The sequence below is a fragment of the Sebastes umbrosus genome, chromosome 4 (assembly GCF_015220745.1).
Source record: "Sebastes umbrosus isolate fSebUmb1 chromosome 4, fSebUmb1.pri, whole genome shotgun sequence".
NCBI classification, from domain to species: Eukaryota; Metazoa; Chordata; class Actinopteri; order Perciformes; family Sebastidae; genus Sebastes; species Sebastes umbrosus.
The window spans coordinates 28513545-28531746 of record NC_051272.1 but is presented as its reverse complement, the minus strand read 5'-3'; the positions used below and the strand labels follow the sequence as shown (position 1 = coordinate 28531746).

Below are 18202 nucleotides of genomic sequence, written 5' to 3'. Positions count from 1 at the left end.
AGTCCACAAACCAAAGGGTGACGTCACGGTGACTACGTCCACTTCTTATATACAGTCTATGCTTTCATCTCTAAAATGCCAACATTTCTGGAACTTAAAAAAAAGCCTTTACGGTTTATGTGCAACATTTTCCTAAATGTCATCAAATTGTCATTAAGCATCAGTAATTTATACCTAAGTTGTAAAGATGTTATTTACTGATTTTGATCATTATCAGGTTGAGAACATGTTCTTTATACTACAGGTTTTGCTGAATTTTTTAAAGTGTGGGCCAGATGAACCTCAACCTGTAGTGTTACTCTGACCAGAAGACATACTAATGAGAATTTTCCAAGTCTGATTTAAACAAACTTAAACAATCAATAAAGTCAAACATTATATGAGCAGTTTGGAAGGCTTGTTATTCGTACCTTCTTTTTCTTGATCAGACGAGTTATGTTGAATCACCGTCTCCATCATCCTTTCATATCCTCTGCCGTCTCTTCATCCTCTTCTCTGCCTCGGTTGAATCTTTATGTTAGATTTTTTTATTAGGTTTGAACAAAGAGCAAATTATGCTTCCATCTATGTCAGAATGACAGAGGTGTTTCCATTTAGAGTAATACACCTATGCTCTCTTACACAGATAAGATAGTATTTTACCAGTTGGAGCCTGCAGGAATTCCACCTCGGCAACCCTTAACCACGGAACAACAGGTAGGCTTTGAGTCATTTTGGTAAATGAGTTAGCCGGTTCATTGACCCTCTGTTTAAATAGACCTGTTGGACTTTCTCCTCCTCCAGTAGCTGCTCACACGCCAACCTGAACATTTGTGCCGTTGAGAGTAAAGAGAGCATAGCATCACCATCAATCATGCAACCGGCTTTCTTCCCACTCATCCTGATTGCTGTACATGGGTTTGTACCGGTGGATTGTACACCGAGGCTCCGGGACCCAGAGCGCCTTCTACAACGCCAGCAGAGCAGCTTCAACACAGAAGCACATGTGGATACATCCGCTGGTTTCCACTGGGAGCTGAGTGGATCAATGAGGAAAGGCATTCACAGACACTTTCTGGGTAAGCCTGCCTATATCCATAAAAACATCATTTGTTTTTACTACAGACTATTTCATTCGTTTCAGAAAGTAGATGAACACTAGATGCAACAATTTCTTTGTCTAGTTTGGTTCATTTAATTTCTCAGAGGGCAATGGCTTTACATATATGTCCTAAATGTAAAAACAAGGGAAAAAATGTATTTATACATGATAAAAGTTTGGAAATACATTCTAAATGGATCTGGATACAAATATATGTTGTAATTTAGGTGCTCAACACATATTTTGCATGTCATATATACAAACAAACTATATTTCTGGCAGCCAGAAATGTTCATGTTGAAAGATATTCTTTATTATGCAGTATATGATAATTATTTTTATTATTTATAACTAATGATGGCATGTTTAAACCTGTTTTCTTGCAGTTATTTTGCCAGTAAGAACAGATACAAGCAACTTTGTGTCAATATTTGATATGAGAAGAAAACGCTTCCTCTGTATGGACTCAACGGGAGAGCTGTACAACTCTGTGAGTATTTTTTAGATGCATTTAATTTGAGTAAATTCAGGAAATGAGAGCAGGGAAACAATAACATTGAACATTTTGTATTTATCTGCTTTTTTCCTACCGAACAGAGGCAAAAGGACACAGAAGAATGTCTCTTCCAGCGCATTTGGTTAGACGTGGTGAACCACCGTGACGTGTTTTACTCTATGAGCGGGGGCCGGCTGCTCAAACTGGAGGGAGCTGAGCTGCGAGTCGCTCACCAGGAGCCACCTGAACCCTCTTCGGCCCTGGTGGAGAGGTTCCTGGGTGCCTCGGTCAAGAGACGGAGGAGGAGCGAGGAAGTGAACCCCTCTGATCCGTTAAGATCACAGTCACATCCTTCACATCCGACCACGGATCACAAGGATGCAGATCACGGGCAGCCCGATCAGGACCAGACCGGTGCTGTGTCCAAAGAGACCATCACCTCCTGTGATGACCCCCTACAGGTCTTGCGGCCCAACGGCCCTGTCAGTCCTGTCAAGACTAATATTGCAGACCGAGCAGAACAAGACTAACATACTGAACTTGGGTTTAATGAGTGAAAAGTCAAGAAGGGCTGCAAGTCTTTTTGTTTGTTCTGAAAACTCACTTCATGTTTGACTGCATGTGGGATCAGCGAGAGCCACAGAGTGACTTACAAAGGGCCGCTAGAGTCAAACTGACACTGGAAAACAATCACTATTTTACAACTTTTGCAAAAATAGATAGTATTTTATAAAATCGTTGAATCCAATTTTTCAGAATTTGTTTTTATGGTGTTATTACTCTCAGTAATGTGCTCCTAAACCGTGTTACATCACAGCAGCTCGTTCTGATCTTCTGTTTGAACAGCAGATGAAGGATAAGCTTGGCAACATTCGACACAATCATGCAGCAAGTTTGGTCCAGCTTCCTGCTGACCTCTTCTGTCGGTTAAATTTTAAACCTCGAGTCAGATGTGGCAATGTTTGTTTTGCATATGTATAATGTGTAATCTGTGAGTAATTATGAATATTTATACGTACATTTGTTGATACAGTAAAGCTTCATAACAGGAGTTTACAAACTAAACAAAAATAGATCTGAAAAATCTGACATTTCATAATACAGTCATAAACAGGATCAAATTATGTCAGGTGCCGGACACCAATAGTCACAGCGATGAAAAGGTATTTATTTATTGAAATGTGTTAAATGACTTCCTTCTTAGCCTACTGTTGTATTATTTATATATTTCATGATGTGTTATTTCTGATGTGGAAAAATAAATGGTAACTATCCTGTGGATTGTGTGTCTGATTTGTCCATTGTCTCTACGAGACTCTTTAGTCGTTGCTTCCATGATCAAGGTTCAAGCTTTATTTGTCATATGTCAACTCCAGCGAAGCACTCACTGGTGACGGAAATCTTTGGTCTCAGGTTCCTTCAACAATGCTCATAAAATCTGTTTATATAAAAGGGGAAATTACACAAATAAAAGCAAAATGATAATCTAAGGCATAAAATAGTGCAAATAAATATTAACATAAGTAAATATAAAATAATAATGTAAATGTAAATTTCTAAATTTCTAATTTTTTTGGATGACAGTTCAGATGGGAAAACTGAATGTAAACAGGAATGTAGTATGTAATAATGAGAAGTACTATACCGGATCGGATATCAGGCTGAACTTGACTGAAATAGCTGGATCGGATATGACAATGGGGCCAATCGAATAAATTCTACGTTTATATACTAAAAACATTCTATACTAGAATTTTAATTCATATTTAAGTTTTTACCAATTTGTTGCTGCATTAAAAAAGTTTAAACCTGAATTTTAGTCCTGTTTTGTTTTTTATTATTTTGAAGATTTTTTTGCCAAGATGCTTGTGTACGATTTATTATTTTAATAATAAATAACAATTCACTAAATATCTATGTATTTTTTGTTACATTTTGTTTTACAAAGTTAGGAAAGCATGTTGCCTTACACATAAAAGAATGATCCCAGTCACTTCCACACAGTGAGGCATACAGCTTATTAATTAAACACGGTATCGGCCGATGCCCAAAGCCCAGGTATCGCTATCAATATCGGGACTGAAAAAGTCAGATTGGTGCATCCCTACTAAAAATATATATACAGAGGTATAGACAAGAATGTCGTATAAAGAAGTACAAATATAGAGTTCTGCAGTCTTATGGAGTAGCAGTCTTATATATCGGCAGATCACTAATAAAAGTAACTTCCTTTTTAGCAAATCGTTGTGTACTGAAGGAATACTGAATGAAGGAAAGAAAAAGACGGACTGGGAATGAATGTGTGTCTTGAGTACTTTCCTCTCCTCTTAGGTTCACATTTTCATTGGGGTCCATTAAAACGAAAATACCAGTAAGTGCCTTCCCAAAGTTTGCTGTCAACATTTCTGTTGTCGGTTATGGCGACAACAGTTATCATCTTTTATTGGAACATTTAAAATGTTCCTGGCCACAAACATTATGACACCTACTACGTAGAACAACAAATACACTGCTCTTTTGCCCACCGACCAATCGTTTCCTTAGGAGAGGGCACAAAAATCACATGGTTATTACGCACACGGCCAATTGGTTATGTAACAGGCAAATATTAGACCTGGACAAATAATGTCCAAAAGAAGTAATGCACATCTAATACATGTAGACAACGATGCAAATGAAGAAGCATGTTTACTGAGATGAAAATGTTTTGGGCTAGGATATGTTTATAAATCTAAATGTAAAATCAAAGATTTATATCATGCAAAGATGAACAAATGAGAACCAGCGCGGACTGAATGTGAGTTTTTTAGGGAGAGAGTTTTATTGGAAAAGTTGTCAAGTTTCCACAGATACCTAACTATGATACAGAAACATGTCACGGCTACATTTTGTTATTTAACAAATATACTAACCTGCTCAAGTCTGACAGTATTCCTACATTATAAAGTGTTTTCAATCATAGAATCACAGTGACACCAGCCATTGAATCTGTAAAATGTTTTTTTCATACAATCAATAAATCAGACTTTATTTATAGGCAGAATTAGAAATATTTAAGAAACTCTAACTAGGTATACCAACATATAACAATAAGCAAACAGACTCAAATGCATCAATAGACGGATAGATAAATAAATAAAGCTCAATTAAACGCCAGACTAAAAAGGTAAAATTCAATAAATAATTAGACTGATAAATAAAGCTAAATTAAAAATGAATCCACCTCAGTAGACAATAAATGATTTTGTTTACACTGAGAGTGGAATGAAAAGTAGAGAAACCGTGCATACATGCTACAGTAAAACACATATACACTGTTTCTTGCATGCATTTGCCCTTGTTGACCTAAGTGTTAATTCCCAACAATGAAAAAGTCACTGATTTCCAAAAAAGTCAACACTGTTGCAGTTCTGCTCTGTGTTCCTACGTACAATCCATGAACTTCCGGAGAGTAAATATAGAAACATGGACTCATTACAGCTCAAAGCTGCCCACATTTACAGTAATGATCAGCCAGACAGTAACAAAGTGATGACGCTGCCTTGCAACAAACCGTCTATCTGAGTTTAAGTGAAGGTGCTCAACTCAGGAATCAGCGTTCAAAACCTGAATATAAAACATAACATATTTTGTAATTTTAAACTGGATTTCTGAATTCAATTAATGTAAATATTCTATAATGTGTTTTTAAGATACTGCCACAGGTAAACTATACAATAATCAAGAGCACCTAAATACTTGACCTATTTGCTAATTACATTGTCAAAACATGCTTATATTGAGCAACTAGGAAAAACTTGAGTCTCTGGAGCTTTTTCTCATTTTACGTCTCACTTTCCTCTTCCACCGTCTCGCTGTTATATCCTATACCAGTGGTTCCCAACCTGGGGTCCGGGCCCCCCTCAGGGACCAGACACACAAACCCAACATCAAGAACTAGCGGCGATGAAGGCTGACCGTTGCGTCGCCTCACGACGCCTTTGTTTTGGCCAAAAGTTGCACTCAAACACATCGCAAAGACTACAGCTGACGGCCAACTACCACGTACGTTGCAGGTGGCGACAGTCTGTATTCGTCATTCAAAAAGGGAAACCGGAAGACCGAGGAGGGTGGATATACAAGCCGTTGTTATGATACGTACATGAAATAAAGCGGCGTCTGCCGACCATTTTCACACCACTCTCACTCACCATTTGTCTGCTCTGATGTTGTCAAAATTTAATTTCCTCATGTATAACGAAAATCGCACACTTAAAGGATAATTTTGAAATTTGTCGGTATATAAAACTAATCAAAAAGATATATTGTTTTGCTACTTAGTAACAAAATCGAACAAAATATTCTGCTTCAATCCATATTTGTTGGCATTTAGCCTTTCAAAAATAACATTTTCGCTGCGGTCAAAAACCTATTGGCTCTCCCGCTTGACACAAAGGGAGACCCTCAGCTTTTCTTAGAAATAAGTAGGGGGGCTTGAAGGTAAATAGGTTGGGAACCACTGTCCTATATCTTTCTGAAGAACCTCTGTTTATCTAGCTCCTACTGTTTAACATGGTCCCCTCTGTGGACGAACACACAGCGGATCCCAGACAGTTTGAACCTGTCATCCTCTTTTCTCACGGTTAGTATAAACCGACACACACCTGTGTTAGGACTTAAAGAGAACATATGTGCTTTGTCAGAACCCGGAGGCACGGAGCATTGTAGCTCCTCCACAAAGTAACGTACTGCCACGCACATGTAGGCCCCGTGGGTGACGACCAAAGCGTGGACCGGGACGCCCCTGACCCCATCGTCTGCCTTTCCCTCCACAGGAGATGTTTCTGGTGGAGCAGATAAGGACGTTTCATCCTCCCCTCCGTCACGCCAGTGTTCGGCCCCAATTTGCTGGAGAATTTTCTCCAAAAACTCTTTGACCCGCTCCTTCACCTGAACAGAGCAACAATCTGATGTTATAAACTGCGCCATGCTTCTCCCTCTAAACTAACAGCACGTCATGGAAATGTGACTACTTGCAACTGTGAAGGACAAAAGTTAAAGGTCGTTATATTCAAGACAACGTAGGTACAACCTTTCCCATCAAAAAACACACATGCTCACTTCAGTTTCATCCTGTTGCAACAACCTGTAACTCGTTCAGGAGAGCTGGGAGGGAGGCGTGTAGCCGACACTGATTGGGGCGCTTGCTGCTTACGTCAAATCCATCTTTGTATATCTGCATCATCATCATGACGTGCTGGTCACGTACTGGGTTGGACCGGAGTTAACGTCCAAGCCAAGATCTAATGGATGAAGCCTGACAAAGTATTTTTGAAATAGAACATCCCTCCTTCCGACGCCCCCTCACACACACACACACACACACACACACACTGTCCTCCCACACAGCCTCCAACACAAATAACACAAAGCTAAGTGGTGACTTTTTAATCAGGGGTAGTGACGAACATTCTGCAGTTGTTTGACAGTGGAAGGGCATGTACTTTGATCCTCCCGATTCACATCAGGTGCTCCGGCACATACAAAAGATATACAATCATGTGGATGCAAAGAGGCCCTGAGATACTGTAGCAGGTTACATCCATGCAGGGAAAAAGGTTTGACTGAGGAGATGAGGTTTTCCTGCCATCTAGTGGTAGTATGTGTATATTGTATCAGGGCATTCGAGTCTGATCCATATCTGGAGTTAAACATGGATAGAGATTTCATCTTAGTATCGTAAAGGGTAAAAGACTTGCCGCTGGGTTAAGCACACCTCAGCACGCAACACAGTGCGCTACGCCCAAAGTTCTTGAGAAAAAATGGAAAGTGCATGCGCTGCGCCCAGTCTTTGCTCAACGCAGTGAAAAGCCGTCATAGCACAGCGCAGGCCATTGGAAATAATGGGTTTCAGAGCGCAGTGGTGCCGTTGTGAAAAGCCCTAAAAGGAACAGTGTGTAACATTTCAGGGGGTCTATTAGCAGAAATGGAATATAATATTCATAACTATGTTTTCATTAGTGTATAATCACCTGAAACTAAGAATTGTGTTTTTCGGTAGCTTAGAAGGAGCCGTTCATACTGTATCTACATATAGGGAGCAGGTCCTCTTCATGGAGTCCACCATGTTGTTCCGCCATGTTTCTACTGTAGCCCAGAACGGACAAACTAAACACTGGCTCTAGAGAGGGCCTGTCGCGTTTTTACGTTACCTGAAGGCCACCGTAGTTCTCCGACACGCTTGTGAAACTGCAGCAACATGAGCTGCAGAGTGCAAAACCATGGTACTGCCAGCCGCTGTCTCACTTCCATAGCTCTTTAAGTAGTGTTATTATGGTAAGGATGGTCTCTGAGCGAGGCAAATGGTGTTACCACGGTTTTGCACTCGGTGGCTCACGTTACCGCAGTCTTGGAAAGGGAGAAGAGCGGTATTCAGTTGGTTGCAATCTGCAACCGCTCCACTAGATGCCACCAAATCCTACACACTGCCCCTTTAAGTACAACAGATGAGCATCCCATTTTCCAAAAGCATCTTAAAGGTAAAATATGTTACATTTGTCGGTTGGTGTTTGCAAACACAGAGCACTCGAAATGGGTTCCTCCTCCACGACTCAACAAGTCAAGAAAGGGGGAAAGAGAGACAGCAGCGATGGTCGAGCGAGATCCCCAAAGCACTGAAAAATGACATGTGAAAAACAAACCAGCAACACGCCTTTCAAGAAACAATGTCCTTGTCAAACCAGAGGCTTTTGTATTTATTATTACTATTCATTATTATTTTCACTACACTAACTTTTCATTTACATTTCTACACTTTGTAGAAAACTGTTTTCACTTTGACATTAAATAGTCATCTTTCTGTTGATTTGTGTAAAAAAAGCGACATTAATCTGTTTTCTATTTGATTCCATGTTGGAAGACATTCAAATATGAAAAATTAGAGTAATGAGCTGAAATACAGTAAACTCTTACTGAAAGGGACATGGTTTAGTATCAGGACGCAAAGATTATCTGATGTGATGATGAATCGATGCTGAAATGACTGTTAATGAGCAGTGCGTTTTATTTGCAAACTTCATGACAATGCAAAGAGGCTATATTTCAAATCCAGCTTAGTTCTAGTTTTCAGCGTGGGATTATCAACGTTAGCATATTAAAATATGTACATCAGTATGTAAGTAAGTAAATAAATAAAATAATCTAGTTCTGGGACAGTATTATTGGCACCCTGTGCAGAGCATGACATGCTGTGCTATCTTAAGCCAAGCAATTTTGTGACAATGTCACAACAAACTTTGCGCTTCCGAGGGGTGAAAGGGAGCAAAGGGAGAGAGATAGACAAATAGAAATGGTAAAAGACAGGGAGGAGGACGGAGAAATAAATAAATATTACCTGTTTAAATAATTAAATAACAGGGAAACAGCTACAACCTCAGCCTCACCTGCTCCTGAGTCTCCCCGTTTGGAGGGGTGAAGTCAGGAAACGACTGACCGGCTGCTTTGGCCATCTCTCTCATCTCCTGCACCGGCCGCCCCTCTGCTATCCCAAAGCTCTGAAAAATAACACGTCATTGTTAAGTAAATATATCTTAAGAAAAGGTTTTATTGAGAAAACACTTTCGCTATTATATTGTAAAATCACACAAAAGACATGCCACTCACTTTCTCTTTAAGTAAAGGGTCACGCACCATTTGTAGACCAGAACAACTACTGTTGTGTTTCATTAATGTTTCAGCAGTCTGGAGGAAATAATACACATCATTGTCATCATCTCATCACAGAATGACATACGGTTACATACTGTCATTATCTCTCTATAGGGAAGAAGAGGAGAAGTTTTATTTCCCAGATGTGTGTCCTTGATTTGAAGCACCGGTTGGTGTTTTGGTGTTTTTTAATACATAGGAACAAATGTCACAAAGTGAGATGACTTGAGAATAAAACCAGAACAGTGTGGTCAAATATAGTATCATCATCAGTATCATATATAGAATCATACTGTTAAATAATAATACATATACTGCAGCGTTTTGATACATTTTTCCAATTAAGATTCACAGCTTGCTCCCACTGTGAATCTAAAGCACCATATACCTGCTGGGCTCGCAGCATATCACTGACAAACACGTTGCTGAACTTGACATCTTTCAGGTAGCAGCCTGCTGCCTTGGCCTGCTGCAGCCCGATCTCAGATAAGGGGGAATCTATAGCCTGGCCTGTGTGGAGGAAGAGGGAGAGTTGAAAGTAAGACACAGAGAAAACATGAAATGTCAATATATCTTCAATCATACTCTACCTTGTAGCAGGCCTTCTTTATTGTACTGCGTTTCCCCACTGCAAGAAATAAATCATTAATCAATGTCAAAGTACAGGAGCTAATATCATTGACAGATTAGTTTAAGAAGCTCAGAGAAGCTCCTGTTCAATTGTCATAAATTAGATTTTTTGTCTATTATCGTACATTTAAGGGTTTATATTTCCCTGCATGACTGTTTTGCTCAAGGACCTTTCAGTAGGGCAGATGGTAAAAAAAAATAGCTCCTGTTATTGCAGGACAATAGTCACTGCTACACTGTGCTTGCTTTTGATGGCTCAAGTTTTCTGGCATGGGCCCTTTTTATTAGAAGTTAGATATGCTCCTGTGCTGTGGCAGTGTCAACTAGACATCAATTAATCTATGAATTATTTTATTATTTGAAAAATTAAAGGTCTTATTGACAACATATTTTTTTAAAGAACAATACATCTACAGAGACTTTAGAAAGGTGCCAAATAAAAGTATGGCTTTTCCTGAAAAAAAAAAAATATATATATATATATATATATATATATATATATATATATATATATATATATTGTAAATTAATCACTTTAAAAACTTTGGCGGGTCCAAAATGAATGTTTATCTCTGTGGAAGATACATTATCTGACGTTTGGGTCCCACTTCTAACAAGGCTTGTGAGCCAAAAGTAAAGCAACGCTGGTATCACGTGGTGTCTCTGGGTTGTCAGTTAGTGTGGACAAAACAGATAAATGGCTGAGATTGATCGTAAGTGCCTGGCAATGACTTGTTGTAAAGTAAATGCAATGGAACGGGGGAGGGAGAATGCGACATCTAGAGGCTGAATGTTATTAATGTTATCAGTAGCGCCTTTAAGTCTATAAAACATCAGAAAATAGTGAAAATGCCTTTCATATTTTCTTAGAGCCCAAGATAACTCAAAGTCTACTTGTTTTGTCTGTCCAAACCCCCAATATATTTAATCTACAATTATATAACAAAGACAAAAACAGCAAATCCTTACAGTAGAGAAGCTGGAGCCAATCTTAGTCTGGTAATTGACTTCATCTATTAACCAAAATATCAAAATTGGTGCCAGCTAATTTTCACGTTTTATGGATTCTGGTTTTATTGACATACTTTCTCTTGACACTAATGTGTGTTTTCATTTAGTATAAATGGTTCTACCTGTGACCCAGAAAAAATCTGTGATTGGAAAAAATTTATCTGTGATAGGATTCCATATGTTTATTAGTATTATAATATTTAAAGTATGATCATATTAAACTAAATTTATAAACCATATATTCAAGTTTTGTTTTGACAGATTTGATAATACTGTGGTTGATGAGGGAGACCTCTGGTGGTCGTGAGGAGGTACTGCAGTGACTACTGGACTGAACCAGGCTTGAATGGACAGACAGGGAGAGATCACCATGTTTGTGAAACTGTCCTTTTGTTTGTGTATGCTGATGTTATTACAAGCTCAGTTTAATGTTACAAGTGGATGCTACACTGCCTTGACACTGCCAAGGTCTCTAGTGCTTATCTATGTGACACCTGCTAACATCTAAAGTTATCTATCTAATGCTAAATAAATGCAGACTTTAGTCATGCAACTAACTTGTTTTAAAGTACTACTAAGCTATTAAGTTCCCACACACATGCACATAATATGAATATATATAAATATATGATTATTAGGCTACTTTTTCAAATCTATAGGTCCACAGAGAGACCACAGATCTATAAATAGGAGCGAGCAGCAGCAGCACTACTCGGAGCCTCCACGTGCTAAACATTATTATGTCATGTATCATAAATATGAATGTCAACTGCACTTACTGTCGAACAAGCGTCAGCCCAAATGTTAGCGCCTTCATGCTCTGGAGGTTAACGACGGAGTAATATCGCATTGACAGGTGGTAGACTAGTTCGGCCCTGAAGAAGATCAGACTACAGTACTACTACAGTAGTGACCATGAACGCGTCTCACGCCTTGAGAGCAAATGTCACCCAGAAAGTGAGACTACTCACTGGGAGCAGAGCAGGGGCGGAACTGTGATTTCTAAGGTGTGTGTGTGTGTGTGTGTGTTTGTGTGTTTGTGGGGGGGATACAGTTATTAGTGCATCACAATACTCAAAATGATTTAGTTTTTCAGAGACCCCAACCCAGGGTACAATGAATGGTACAAAAAGTACCTCAATCATATATCTTATACTGTATATACTGTATATGCTCTTAATGTATATAAGATAAGATAAGATAAGATAAGATAAGATATTCCTTAGTCCCGCAGTGGAGAAATTTGCAGTGTATGTTCTTAATATAGGAACTCAGGCTAGTAAACTCTGTTTCTTCTTTTAAATCACACCTCAAAACCTACCTTTACAGGAAGGCCTTTTTAAAGCAACCTTTTATTTTGGCCTATGTTTTTATATTTTTATTCTGTATTATTTTTATCTTGATGTTTGCACTATTTTAACTTTTGTAAAGCACTTTGTAACTATGTTTGGAGAGGTGCTATACAAATAAAGTTTATTATTATTATTATTATGCCTGTATATGTTCTTAATATGCCCTTGTACAAAGTATTTCCTTTTATAATTGTAATATAACTTATTATTTTTAATGGAGCTTCCCAGCAATAATTTGTGTATACAATTATTTCTGTGATTTATTGGATTTTGTACAGAATACCAATAAAAAGACTTTGAGGAAAAAAATATGAATTTTGGATACACGAGGCCAGACCCAATCAATCATACCCATATATTCATTATTATTCCTATTCTGTTCAAACTCTTTTTAACGCACAAACTGAAGGACCTGGTGGGATTACATTTCACTGGAATTGTACCTTATATGATTACATGTGACAAATGAAATTGATTGATTATCAAACATGGTAGGTCAAAGTATAGAGATAGTTTGTGTAAGAGCCTGGGACACATTTGAGGAGCAAGTCTCAGTCCTATTTCAGAAACATGTTGCATATGCCTGTCCTTTTCTAATGGACTGTTTTAGTGGTCAGATGTTTATGATCCAGATTTGTAGGTTTGCTAATTTGTGATCATCATTGACACATTGAGGTAGTCCAGTTGATGAGTAAATTTGTTAAGTTACTTCCTTTAAATTGCCCATATTGTCATTTGCGCAGTAGATAAACTCTAAAATAATGTAGGCTATTATAATACTTTGCACATAAATACCAGCTTTTTTTATTATTTATATTGAATGTTAAATCGTCTTAAATGGTTGTATCCTCCGGGAGCTCCACACTATGAGTTTGCTGTTTGTGCAATTGAATTTTTTTTTTTTTTTAATTCATTTTTATTTGGAGACATTGACACTTTACATGATCAAGGAATGTACGTGTTTGTAGTATGATGTAATGAGCAGCATGTACTTAAAAGAGTGTTGCCATTTTTTTCTTTTTTTAAGTGTACATATACAATAAACAATATACACATACATACAGTACATACACATACATACTGTACATATCCATACAAACATGTGTACATACATACATAATCATAACATATTCCCAAGAACCCTATATATTTGGGGTGCCATGTGGAGAGAAACAGAACACCATATCAGATTGACAGCAAGCTAATATTGATAAATATATAAATAGTAAGAGTAATTCTATGATAAACATATATACATGTATATATGCATACACACGCTCATATACCCACATGTTCATGCCCATGCATACATGTATATATTGCATATATATATACACACACACACATACATATACCCACATTCATGTACTGTACAAGTGAATTGTGAAAGTGAACTGTGCAATTGAATTCTGACAGTAGTTATATAAAAAGGTGTACTGGTGAGCACCTTACGTTTGTGTAAATTTGTTAAGTTACTTCCTTTAAAATTGCCCATATTGTCATTTGTGCAGTAGATAACTCTATGTATATATGATGTAGGCTATTATAATACTTTGCACATAAATACCAGTTTTATGTGTTTGTGCAATTGAATTCTGACAGTAGTTGTTATATAAAAAAGAAAAAGACCATTCATTCATTTTTTGCGTTTATATAAAGAAACAACAAAACAAAACCATGCTGCATTGAGGTAGTCCAGTTGATGAGTAAATTTGTTACTTCCTTTAAATTGCCCATATTGTCATTTGCGCAGTAGATAAACTCTAAAATAATGTAGGCTATTATAATACTTTGCACATAAATACCAGCTTTTTTTAAATTTATATTTAATGTTAAATTGTGTTAAATTGTTATATCCTCTGGGAGCCCCAGACTATGAGTTTGCTGTTTGTGCAGTTGAATTCTGACAGTAGTTGTTATATAAAAAAGAAAAAGACCATTCATTCATTTTTTTGCGTTTATATAAAGAAACAACAAAACAAAACCATGCTGCATTGAGGTAGTCCAGTTGATGAGTAAATTTATGAAGTTACTTCCTTTAAATTGCCCATATTGTCATTTGCCCAGTAGATAAACTCTAAAATAATGTAGGCTATTATAATACTTTGCACATAAATACCAGCTTTTTTTAAAAATTTATATTGAATGTTAAATTGTGTTAAATTGTTATATCCTCTGGGAGCTTCAGACTATGAGTTTGCTGTTTGTGCAGTTGAATTCTGACAGTAGTTGTTGTATAAAAAAGAAAAAGACCCATTCATTCATTTTGCGTTTATATAAAGAAACAACCAATCAAACCCACGCTGCTTCTTCTCTTTCAGGTGTCTCCTCCTGGCCCGAGCACCTTACGTTAGTGTCGCGCGGATAAGCTCACGCACTCTCGTCGGTCTCGCACCGTGAGCGCGCCGCGGCGGTGGTGACAGTCGCCATTTTATTTTGAAAATCAAGCTGAAGTGAAGCTCAGCGGACTCTTCATCTCTTCTCCTCTTCTTCTCTTCCTCTCTTCATCTAGTCAAGTTTGTTGAGCGAAACAAGAAGAGGATGAACATCTGAATCACTTTCTTGTGGAGCAACGGTGAGATTTATAACCTACTCTCCTAACAACCCGTCGACTGATGTGTGTCTGTAATAACATGAAGCTGTTGATAGAAAGAGAGCAGGGAGCGGGGCCGGCTAATGACTGGAGAGCAGCTGTCATATCGGCCACAGCTACAAAAGTAACAATTACTTCATTTAGCAAAAAATCTCCTTCAAAGTCGGTCTATAGCTGCATTAGGCTCGTTTCTGTTGTAGACGATAACCTCCTAGTCTCTGTGTTACGTTACAAGATAGCAACCAGCACATAATGTTAGCGACTCCACGGTTTAGACGGAGCCCGGAGACACAAGCTAACAAGCTAACAAGGTTAATGCTAACATGCTAACGTTAGCTAGCTGATGCTAACGCTAGCTGCTAGCTAACACGATCCCGCACCAGCCATCCGCAGTCCTCGCGGCCTCTCACACGACCACGGCACGAGAGGCATGTGTTACCTTCTCAAAACCTCCCGCAGGAATCGTTTAGCTGGTCGAAACGGCTTTTAATAATAGTTGGAAATAGTGAATGTGAAGTGGTTTTGCCGATTCACCCACTCACAACCAGCATCATGCTGCTAACGGTAGCTTCACGTTCATGCTAATGTGCTAGCATTAGCTCGTAGCCTTACAGGGACATGTTGGTAACATTTCATTTACAGAGGTTTAAAGCTAGGTATTGATTACTGGTGAGTTATTCAGATGAGTATGTATATATATATATATATATGAATATAGTATGATTTTAGTAAGCCACAGTATGTGCTGGTTAATGTCAATGCTAAATGCTTAATTATCCAGTAAACATGTTGGCTAAACTTAAACTTCTCCCCTAGCAAGTGTTCATCAGCGTCATGGTTTAATGTTAAAGCAGCTATGAGCTACAGGAGTATTGTCCCCAATAGGTGACGTTTGTTCCCATCTAGTTATTAACTTTATCATTCAGGATATCTGGTAAAACTCTGAAGTATCAGATCGCCTGCTAGTGATCTCTGCTAACTTAGATTAGCTTGCTCTTTGTTTCAATGAGTGATTTTAACTCTCTCTGTCCATTAGTCGTTAGAAAGTCCTGGTTAGCTGCTTTTAATGCTTTAATGTACTTGTGAGCTGGTGGATAAAAGTGGTGCAGTCTTTATGTTATTGTAAAAGTTGTCAGATCGGTGAGCAACTTAACTCACGTTAGCTTTGAGTCTGTGTGTGCCAGATATTTGGGTACTGCCGAGGCCTAGTACAAGTTACTGGCACGGCAAGTTTATATAACTTTATCTCCGAGAAGCTAGCGTACTAGACTATGTAACGTGAGCTTTAACTCGTATTGACCATAGTTTGGGGATTTATTAGCAGATAAATGCCCAGGCAGCAGGCACTAAAATACATTTCACTGCACCTCTGTGTGTGTTATGCACGTAGGCCTCAAAGCCTGTCACAATATGTTGTGTTGTCAATTGTAAATATTGTCCTGCATGAAAGTTAAGTTTAGTGCTGCACAAAGAAATTCCTCATTTGTTTCTCTTGATTATTCTTTTTTTTTTTTTTTTTATTGCAAAACGTTTTCTCTTTCTAAAAAAAATCACTTTTAACTTGTTTGTCTTTTCATTACAGATGCTGAACTTGATTTTAAACTGAAGGACTCTTCATAGTACCCGGGAGCCACCAATCGGAAATCTCATTTGGAAGCCAACATCTTTTAATACCTTTTGGGGGGGGGGGGGGAGCAGAAGTAACCTATCACTGAAGTGACTAAAGGGGAATAATGGTGATTTTGCGCCGTGCTCGGCCGCCTGCTTCCGCCCCAACCAGCAATGAATCTTGATTCGCTTTCGCTGGCTTTGTCTCAAATCAGCTATCTGGTGGACAATTTAACTAAGAAAAACTACCGAGCCAGCCAGCAAGAAATACAGCATGTAAGTGGTAGCAACGACATCAAGTACATTTTTGTACATCTGTCAACAGATATCTTAAAAGTTTCTCTAAATGAAGTGTCCTAAAATGTGTCCACACGTTCTGGATGTTTTGCCTGTGCTCTCCCAGATTGTGAATCGTCACGGTCCTGAGGCAGACAGGCATCTACTACGCTGTCTCTTCTCTCATGTGGATTTCAGTGGCGATGGTAAAAGCAGCGGCAAGGACTTTCACCAGGTAATTTTTGATTAGAGACATATTGATATTTTTAGTGTTACTGCACAATTTGTGTTTATACAAAAAGGAAAGTGATATTACAGACACTGAATTCGCCATTGGTATTCTTAGAATTTATTCTCAAATTCTGAACAACAGTTGTACTAAAATTAAACTAAAATTGAATTCATTCAGGATTTTACGGGTTTCCCAGTACACAGCCAGGCAGCGCATATTAGTAAATTAGTGTGAGACACTCATCCTTGCATTACCGCAACTTTTTTACCACATGCTCCATGTTGATAGACAGTGAAGAGATTCAGCCTACAGGAAACATGGAATTCCATTGAGAAATATCGGCTTGTAGCAGTAAATAGGACTACCAGACAGGACTATTCAATTAATCCTTTAAGTGATGAGAAGTAATCAATCCTTGTTGGACTCATGTGAAAACGGTCTGAACATTTCCTTAAACTCAAAAGCTTATGTAATAAATACAATCACATATGTATGGGTCATGAAAAAAATGATAAAGGGATACACAGAAATAAATAAAAACAGATGTAAATTACAGAAAAAGGTCTCGTATACCCCCTACGGTCTGTTTTAACTAGATGACTACAAAGAATGATATGCAGACAAACTTGTACCAATATGAGGAAGAATTATTTTATATTGACGTAATTGCAGTCCCGGAATAAAACTGTTAGAAACAAACAAACATTTGTCTACAACATTTAAAACATCTAGTGAAATAAATACAATTGTACACTTTTAACTGTGGAAGTTTCACATCTCCTTTCAGTTACAGTTTCACTCGAGACAGGATGAGACTAGTACACCTGGTCTTCCGGAAGCCCAATGCTAATTTAAAATAATGTCAAGTTAAATGAACAATAATATGCAATATAGGCAAAGTTTGTTTGGTTGTGTTTTTCCCTAAATAATCACAGTGACTTATTTCCCTTCGAGTGCATCAAATTTGAACTTATTGGCTATGAAATACACACGCACTCACAGAATAGCTGAGCACTGATCATAGAGCCTGACAGACCTCTACATTTCTCCCAGCCGTAGTCATGCAGTAAAAAAGAATAAGCATTCACTGTGTTATTAAAATATTACGCCCATTCTCAAAATTCATGTTATTCTTATGGTCTAAGCCAGTCCAAAAATATTAGTAAACATGAACAACTCTCACACAAATCCAAAAACTAGAGTGCTAAGACTCAGACTTGTGATGTCATAGGGTATA

The 18202-nt window shown here is 38.1% G+C and overlaps 3 protein-coding genes across 11 annotated transcripts in view; 2 read left to right on the top strand and 1 right to left on the bottom strand.

Moving 5' to 3' along the window:
• Window positions 1-779: 779 nt before the first annotated feature.
• Window positions 780-2856, top strand: LOC119486198 (fibroblast growth factor 23). The gene is made up of 3 exons (XM_037766099.1): window positions 780-1058; window positions 1468-1571; window positions 1679-2856. The coding sequence occupies exons 1-3, from the start codon at window positions 854-856 to the stop codon at window positions 2105-2107; spliced, it is 738 nt and encodes a 245-aa protein (XP_037622027.1). The 5' UTR covers window positions 780-853; the 3' UTR covers window positions 2108-2856.
• A 2815-nt stretch (window positions 2857-5671) lies between these two features.
• On the bottom strand, window positions 5672-11848 carry tigara (TP53 induced glycolysis regulatory phosphatase a). The gene is made up of 6 exons (XM_037765965.1): window positions 11684-11848; window positions 9854-9891; window positions 9652-9773; window positions 9219-9296; window positions 8999-9109; window positions 5672-6506 (listed from the first exon to the last, which is right to left on the bottom strand). Exons 1-6 carry the CDS (start codon window positions 11752-11754, stop codon window positions 6117-6119), a joined length of 810 nt encoding a protein of 269 aa, XP_037621893.1. The 5' UTR covers window positions 11755-11848; the 3' UTR covers window positions 5672-6116.
• Window positions 11849-14595: 2747 nt separating this feature from the next.
• The window catches only part of cnot1 (CCR4-NOT transcription complex, subunit 1), a 30622-nt gene continuing 27015 nt past the window's right edge, over window positions 14596-18202 (top strand). For 5 of the 9 annotated variants that reach the window (XM_037766127.1, XM_037766126.1, XM_037766119.1 and 2 more), the window contains exons 1-3: window positions 14597-14831; window positions 16432-16733; window positions 16861-16968. In XM_037766127.1, the coding sequence (XP_037622055.1) occupies window positions 16632-16733; window positions 16861-16968 (210 nt within the window). In that variant the 5' untranslated portion in view covers window positions 14597-14831; window positions 16432-16631. Of the gene's footprint in view, window positions 14832-16431; window positions 16734-16860; window positions 16969-18202 lie in introns of all 9 variants that reach the window. The other 4 variants (XM_037766124.1, XM_037766123.1, XM_037766121.1 and 1 more) reach the window with 2 other exon arrangements.

Coding starts and splice junctions, on each gene's coding strand:
- LOC119486198 (XM_037766099.1), top strand. CDS start 854: ATGCAACCGGCTTTCTTCCCACTCATCCTGATTGCTGTACATGGGTTT. Junction 1,059..1,467: donor CATTCACAGACACTTTCTGG/GTAAGCCTGCCT, acceptor GTTTTCTTGCAG/TTATTTTGCCAGTAAGAACA. Junction 1,572..1,678: donor CGGGAGAGCTGTACAACTCT/GTGAGTATTTTT, acceptor CCTACCGAACAG/AGGCAAAAGGACACAGAAGA.
- tigara (XM_037765965.1), bottom strand. CDS start 11,754: ATGCGATATTACTCCGTCGTTAACCTCCAGAGCATGAAGGCGCTAACA. Junction 9,892..11,683: donor GGGCTGACGCTTGTTCGACA/GTAAGTGCAGTT, acceptor TATTTCTTGCAG/TGGGGAAACGCAGTACAATA. Junction 9,297..9,651: donor ATATGCTGCGAGCCCAGCAG/GTATATGGTGCT, acceptor TATTTCCTCCAG/ACTGCTGAAACATTAATGAA.